Source organism: Homalodisca vitripennis, chromosome 3 (assembly GCF_021130785.1).
Source record: "Homalodisca vitripennis isolate AUS2020 chromosome 3, UT_GWSS_2.1, whole genome shotgun sequence".
NCBI lineage: Eukaryota > Metazoa > Arthropoda > Insecta > Hemiptera > Cicadellidae > Homalodisca > Homalodisca vitripennis.
Window position 1 is genome coordinate 56,529,192 of NC_060209.1, and position 8,238 is coordinate 56,537,429.

The 8,238-nt window shown below is 31.9% G+C and overlaps 1 protein-coding gene across 2 annotated transcripts in view; it reads left to right on the forward strand.

The window, feature by feature from the left end:
- The window catches only part of LOC124356921 (etoposide-induced protein 2.4 homolog), a 34,602-nt gene extending 26,530 nt beyond the window's left edge, over nt 1-8,072 (forward strand). For both annotated transcript variants that reach the window (XM_046808221.1, XM_046808222.1), the window contains exon 7: nt 4,407-8,072. In XM_046808221.1, the coding sequence (XP_046664177.1) occupies nt 4,407-4,485 (79 nt within the window). In that variant the 3' untranslated portion in view covers nt 4,486-8,072. The remainder of the gene's footprint in view (nt 1-4,406) is intronic.
- Nucleotides 8,073-8,238: the final 166 nt, after the last annotated feature.

Consider the following 8,238-nt stretch of genomic DNA (forward strand, 5'->3'; position numbering starts at 1 on the left):
ATGTTTTTAAAGTAAGTACTGTTTTTAAATTACACCGCCGCAGCGCTGCAGTTGCCGTTTAGCGCATGTGTGTAGTGTAGCTACATCAGTTGGGAAGCCACATACGCCATTACGACGCCGTTTGATCTCGTGATTTTAAAGTGCCGCTGACTATCGAGAATCCCGCAGACTGTGAAGTGCGTGCTGTGATTCGTTTTCTCTTTGCTAAAGGGTTAAAGCAATTGACATTCATCGTCAAATCAGTGAAGTTTATGGTGAAAACATTATGAGTGAAGGAATGGTGCGGAAATGGGTTAGGGCCTTCAAAGATGGCCGCACAAACGTTCATGATGAGGAACGAAGTGGGCGACCTTCAGTCATTACCGATGATCTCATTCAAAAAGTGGACTGTAAAGTGAAAGAGAACAGACGGTTCACAATTTCGTCCTTAGCTGAAAAATGTCCTGCTGTATCAAGAAGTGTTCTCTTCGAAATTGTGTCCGAACGTTTAAATTATCAGAAACTGTGTTCACGGTGGGTACCGAAAATGTTGAATGATGAGCACAAAACCAAACGATTGGGCAGTGCATTGAGCTTTCTCGAGCGTTACAGTAACGAGGGCGATGATTTTTTTAAGCCATATCGTTACAGGTGATGAAACATGGGTAGCCTACGTTACACCAGAATCAAAACAACAGTCAATGGAATGGCGGCATTTAACATCCCCTACTCTAGGAAAGTCAAATTCAAGCAAACAATTTCTGCCCAGAAAATCATCTGCACTGTATTTGGGACAGACAGGGTGTGTTGTTGGTCAATTTTCTGCCTCGCGGTGAAACGATTAATGCAGCTGCATACTGTGAAACTTTAAAATAACTGAGCCGTGCAATTCAAAACAAAAGGCGTGGCATGCTGAGTGAAGGTGTCGTTTTGCTCCACTATAATGCTCGTCCACATTTAGCAAATCGAACGCAAGAGCTCATCACTTCATTTGGCTGGGAACAATTGGACCATCCTCCATATAGTCCCGATCTAGCGCCTAGCGACTACCATTTGTTTCTGCACTTGAAGACGCATTTGGCGGGGAAGCGTCATTCCAATGATGAAGAAGTAAAAACATCTGTGCAACAGTGGTTGTCCAGTCTGGCGGCTAGCTTCTATGACGACAGCATACAAAAGCTGGTCCCAAGATATGACAAGTGACTTAATAATAATGAAAATTATGTAGAGAAGTAGAGGAAAGAATGCTCTTTCAGGTAAATAAAGTTTTGTTTAAAAATTTACTTGTTGATTTTTTTATATCAAAACGGTACTTACTTTAAAAACATGCCTCGTATTATGTTAAGAATGTTATGAAATTGTACCATTCCCATGTACTATAATAGTATGAAAATTGGCAAAGTAAACGCTATTTAATGTGTCAAAATTTACAGTCTGACGATACTTTAGTGCCAAACAAGTTGAATTTAATTTTCTGCAATATAATCAGTGTGATAAGTAAAAATTTAATTTGGAATCAGTAAAAAGCAGAAAAATTTTACTCCATCAATGATTGATAAATCTCTACAATACCAGTAATGTTTTCCTGATTTGAAAGTTACTATCTAGGTTTTCTTGTTAATTTTTAGTCCAATATAGGCATATAAAAGTTGTTATAATATTCTTATTTTGTCATTGTTTTTAGATATTGTATTTTATATACACATACATGAAGAAAAGTGGTGTACTTTCTTACACGTTTATCTTAAATAAGGATTAAATAAATTAATAGGGAAAATATTTAAAAGTTAATCTCCATTAAACAAATTTTAATAACTAATTAAAGTACCCATATACCGGATGTACTTAAATCTTAAATAAGGATTAAATAAATTAATAGGGAAAATATTTAAAAGTTAATCTCCATTAAACAAATTTTAATAACTAATTAAAGTACCCATATACCGGATGTACGGTTAAATATTTTTGAAAAGATTTAAGATACAGCCATAAACCTTGCTACAAAGTAACTGGATATAAATATCTAATTTTCCACATATTCAGTAACCTGTTTCTTCCACAAGGAGTCAGAAGAAAAGCTTGAATATAAGCTTAGATTGGTATGCACATTAAATTAAAGGTCTTTGTTAGTAGAGTACAACGTTGCAAACCCAACCTAAAACAGACAACCGAGCCGGAAATGGCAGCGGTTAAAATATGGCTTGAATTTACAATTAATACTCAGATACAATAATACGTTCCACTATTGGGAGGGAACGAAATAGAACGAACTATGAAAGCCCTATGACTGCTCACAAATAACTGATCACACCTATCACTGACTGATGTGATAGAGGGTATGCACGCAAACAGGAAACATTATTGCTTAGGTCGCTTTTATTAGTAGCATTCTACTCATTCACATATCAATGCAAGCCTGATTTGTAATGCACTATTGCCAGATGTAACAGAAGAATAACTACTGTAGGGTTAATCAACTGAATTAAAAAATCGAGCGATCGTCCGATTGTTTTCAAGAGATCACTGCTCTTCTTTACATTTTCCTGAGTACTTTACCTTCATCATTTAAATTAACAAGTGTTGACATTAAGACACAGAATGTGAACATAAAATAATAATGTAATAAAAACATACAGAATAATCTAATGCTGTAGAACAAAATGGGTGTAAATATCTGGAAATAGGCGAGACGTCGTCGTGTCGGCTCATACTGAGAATCAGCTGATCAACAATGTGCAATGCTGCATGTTTGAGGGGGGAAGTGGGGTGCGGTAACTGCCCAAACACCCAGACTTGCAATGATATGTCTTTGATATGGCACTTAGCAAATGCGAGAGAGTTACCATATTAGTGATGCTTTGTTGGGGAACTTAACACGGTCTTACAGTGAAGTTCATCTTACAGTGAAGTTCAAAACCTATTCAATTATTCATTTCTAACTGTAACCCAGTATCGAAATACCCATAAAGATACAATAAAATGGACAATAAAACGTTTTCTAACTGAAGGAACTGTATCTAATTTTCCTAGAAGTGGTCGTCCACCAAGTGCAACTAATTAGGATTCGAGTGTGTAAATTCTTCAGTCGTTTATTGAGAATTCTTAAGAAACGCTCAGTTTGGCTGCAGGCAATCATGATGTAACCAAAAGCTTCTTGCAAAACGTTTCACGTAAAAGTGTCTTCAAACCATACAAATTTACATTGCATCAAGAACTGACCAAAGACAATTTTGACAGGCGTCTTGAGTTTTGTGAAATTATGATGAACAAATTAGATATAAACCAAATCTTTCTAAATAACATTGTATTTACGAACAAAGCTACATTCGTGTTAAATGGTAATGTCAACAAACATCTGTTGGTAGTGGAGTGATACTAATCCATGCTGAATGATAGAAGGTCATACGCAACACCCACAAAAGTTAAATGGGCTGGTATCATATCACGGTAGGTGAATTGTAGGACCGTTATTATCAATGGGAATTTAGACAGAGTTTCTTATTTTGACAGCTTCAAAATCATATAAACCAAGACTTATAAATATCTTTGGTTAAAGCTTTATTCATACCTGGTTTCCACAAAATGGAGCACTGCCGCATTATAGGACAAATTGTAAAGGATTACCTGAAAGTTACATTTCCCCAAAGATGGATTGGTAAAAGAGGTGCGATTGAATGGCCCACTTGTTTCCCCAGATTATCCCCTTTGGATTTCTTTTCCTGAGGTTATCTAAAAGATAGAATGTATAGAAAAACTACAGGATTTGAAAACTTGAAGATCAGAATCATGGAAAACAGTGCTTTTTTAGAACGTAACATTACAGGACTACATGACATAGAGTTTTTTTATCACCGATTGATTCATTGTCAAACAACAGAAGGGGGACACTTCGACTCTAGTTTTGTCTTAAATAAATTAATCAAACTTGAATAAATTACCATGAACTTAATTACATTTACTTAATAATTGCAAATTCAAGGCATCTTTGAAGGTCAGTAATTTCCAGCTCGATTGTCTGTTTTTGGTTGAGTTTGTGGCATTTTACTGTACTAATAAAGATCTTTAATTTGATGTGCATATCAACCTATGCTTATATTTAAGATTTTCTTCTGACTCCTTGTGGGCCGTCCCCAGAGGAAGAAGCAGATCACCGAATATGTGGTAAATTAAATGTTTATGTCCAGTTACTTTTACTATCCCAAATCTTTTCAAAAATATTTAACCGTCCCAGCACTTTTTGGACACCTGGTACGTGTATTATAATAGAGAGCTGTATATTTTAAAAAGTTATATATTTTGTATGAACTGAGATCATTACCATCTCAATGCATTGTTCAACTGCACCATCGGCTCCAAAATTACCATGCAGTGATACCAAAACCTTATTTAGTCTTGTATCAAAAGTTATGTGTATTTACATTTTACAGTGATTCAAGACTGAAGCTGTTTTCACCCGTCATCACCATCTCCAATGCGTTGTTCAACCGTGCCATCGGTTTTCGGTGATATCAATGCCGTACTTAATCTTGTTTGTCTTTCGTTTGTACCGACCAGCAATGTGATGTTAGTGATTACTGCAGACTTAAATATGTTAGTTTTAAGTATATTGCATCCAAATTGTCTGAATATTCACTAATTTCATTTTCGTTAAAGGCTCAATTCAAAGAACCACATATAAAAAAGTTTTTATAGACTTTTTGTACTGGAATGTTTTTAAAGTTTTGAATGCTGTTAATGGAAGTGTAGTTTATTTTTGATGATAGATTCATGTGGTTGTATTACTGGGAAATATTTATGTTCAAGTGTAATTTTAAATGTTTATGCGATTTTGTACATTTGACAATCACAGTCAGTTAAAATGGCAATTTCGTCACAATATTTAAATGGCTGTGTGTTTAATTTAGTTTTTTTTTTAGGAATAATTGTTTTCTAGATAACTTTTTAATTCATTCTTACTTCATTTTTCTTTCATATATCCTTAGAGGCAAATGAATAAAATATTGAACATTATATATTTGGTTAGCAATAGTTAATGCAAAATGTGCACTTGCCATATGTTCAAATATTGTTTATGATAATATCATAGTAAATATTAATAGTTCACTTAAGATACTCTCTTTAGTTTTAAACTAGCTCGTATGTATTCTTTTTAGTTTGTTATATTCATGGAGTATGCAGCATTATTAATTTAGGTTAGACACAAATACCAACAAGTTTTTTTTGTTCCTATTTTGTAATAATTCAACTACCTAACTGTAACTATTTTAATACAGTACGAAATGTTATATTATAATTATAAAATTGTATACTTATAGTTATTCCTAATTAATATGAATGCAATATTGTTGATGTTCCAGTGTTGGAAAGTAACATTTTAAACCTAATTTAAATCCTGATACACTTAATACACAATAACCTGCATTTAATTAATATTCAAGTGAGAAAAGAATTTTCATACAATTTAATCAATAACAGTAAAATTTAAGAGCACTCGTTTGTTAGAAATCAGATATAAATCTTAAATTTGAAAACTATTGCTATATGTTTTATTGATATTAAAGAGACAATATATTGGTTTAATAAAATTAAGTTTGGATGTCCTAAACCTAGATTTTGGACTTTATAGTGAATAATCCAGAGTAGTTAGTTTTGGAGGATCGAAGCAACAAATGCTGAAACACCTGTGTCCTAAAAAATGATGTGCAATAATTATGTGCAAATAGTGGTTTCTGATATGTATTTGTTGCTTTATTATTTTTCCATCATCCCTTTAAAAAAAATGTAATACAGTCTTTTTTCTAAAACACTATTTCTACACGATGTCCTACAATAATAATAAAAATAATTTTTAAATTGACTTAAACCAAACCAATTGAGGTGAGGTACGCTCGCCTGAAATATTTCTTTGTACCTTCATCCTGAGACAATTGAACTTTAGAATCTTTTTGTAAAAGGATATATATAGGTAAATGTAAATAATGTATAACAAATCTTTGGGTAATAATGCAACATTTTGAATACAACTCAAGATTCATAACTGGTTTGAAACAAAATAAATATGGTGGTTTTACTCACAGGGATTTTATGTAAGATGGTAAATACATAACATCAACATAAATCTGTATAAAACACAGGACCTGTATTATAATCAGTGACAATATTGTATTTACTGTTATATAGATCTGGTTTTTGAAAAATCAATGATTTAAACATATGTATTTCAAAATTTTTGATAATTTAAACTTTTCCTTTCATTCCTTTAAACTGTTATACAATAATAATAAATTTGGCATGATTCAAAATCTTGCATAATTCAAATTTTTTATTGGTCCCTTAGCTTCAAATGATCCAAGTATCACTCAAAAACATTTTACTGCCTCCTAATTAAAAGAAGCAGACTATTTTTACCAAAAGCAATATATATGCAAAATTGATCAATACGTTATTTTATGATGTAATACTGAAACATGATCTTCAAATATGAAATAATGTGGTAAAATAATATTATTAAATAATTGTTCAAGAATTAAATAATTTTGATATTTTTATTAACACACCTCTTTTATCAATGTGAATTTTGTTGTCCAGATGTTTTTAACGTTGTATCTCCAAATAATTGTATTTTTGAATAAATTATGGTGTTGCAAAAGGATTTAGTAGAAGGTTGTCGATTTTCAAATACTATAGACATACCTTCCTAAACTTATCTAAATATAATCTAATACAGGATTATAGAAGTCTTAAAATTAATAAAAATACATTTAAATAATTCCTAATTTCTTGATTAGTTTTAACAGATATAAAAAAGTTCTGATTCTTGATTTACATAATACTGTACACATGGATTACATAATGCTGCAAGTGCTTTGCATGGTTTGATTTAATTTTGTTATATAATCTTGGTAGATATTTTAAATATAGTAAATTACCAAGACAAATTAAGTTGTATTAGAGATTAGTTTTTATTTTGTACACATACATTACACTAATTAATTACGGTTTATTGTAAGTCTGAAAATGGATAGTTAATATTCCTCAATACTTATGTATAAATAGTCACAAATACCTGTACAGTTGTTTAATTTATTAATGTGTCTAAATGAGTATAATGCTGCCCATTATAATATTATTTAGTCTCTTAAACAGTCTTGTGATAAATTCTAATATATTGTCTATATTATTTATTCATGCACTCCACAATCCATACCAATATTAAAGTTTTATAAACTTGGTTACAGTTTTAGGCCAGCTCAAGTAAATAAAGCAGCTTCTGTGTCTGTTAAAGTGTAGTTCAACATCATTTTATGATTTCATTGCAAGTGTACCTTTAATTGTGAAGTTAATCCAGAGACAGTTACTAACACTCCTTATTGTAAAATTAGAGGCTTGAGTTAGTTAAAGGGATGTTTGAGAACTAAGAATTAGGCTGTGCGTTCAGTGAATAGTTTTGCCATGGTGCTACTTTTTTGTTAGGATAGGATACAAATAATTTTATTTTGAAAAGTTGATTTTTAAAGAGATTTTAAGTTAACCTGGCAATGCAAAGAAGTGTTGTCCAATTTCAGTTATTGTGTTTAATGTCACTTTGTTGTGGATATCTTTTTTTGTCCAGAGATGGCAATTTCTAATCACAATGTTTTTATAAAAGAGATGAAATTGAATATATAGGTTAATACAATAACATTTTGGAAGTCTCTTGAAAATCATTTTATATTTGTAGTCGCTCCAGATTTATACATAGATTTTGCCTATGTTAGTAGACTAAGGTTCTCATGTTCTGTATTAGAATCAAAGAAAGAAGGCAGGAGATATTTGATGAAGATGCAAAAGTTATTTATTAAAATTGTAACTGCCTTAGAATTCCAAACACCTCTCTTTGTTACAGTGCTAGTCAGTTGAAACTGTCATAGGGTTATTTATACGTAGTTGCTTGGTTAGTAATTTGTTGTAACTCAACCCACGTTTAAGATGCATGTACATAGTGACATAAGCTTGTTACTGTTTGTTTACTAAGTGTTTCTGTAATAAATACTGTTCTCTGTGCCTCTTACCATTATTATTTTTGTACAATAAAGTTTTTGCTGAAATCAAAATTGTGTTATATTTCATTATCACCTTAATAAAACAACGCTATTTTTCACAGATAGCAAGAAGTAGAGGAACAGGGAATGTGTCCCTAGCAGTAGTATATACTCCAATGGCGAGATTAAACACCTAGAGAGGGTATATTAGCAATTCTATGACACAGTGCTTCACTTT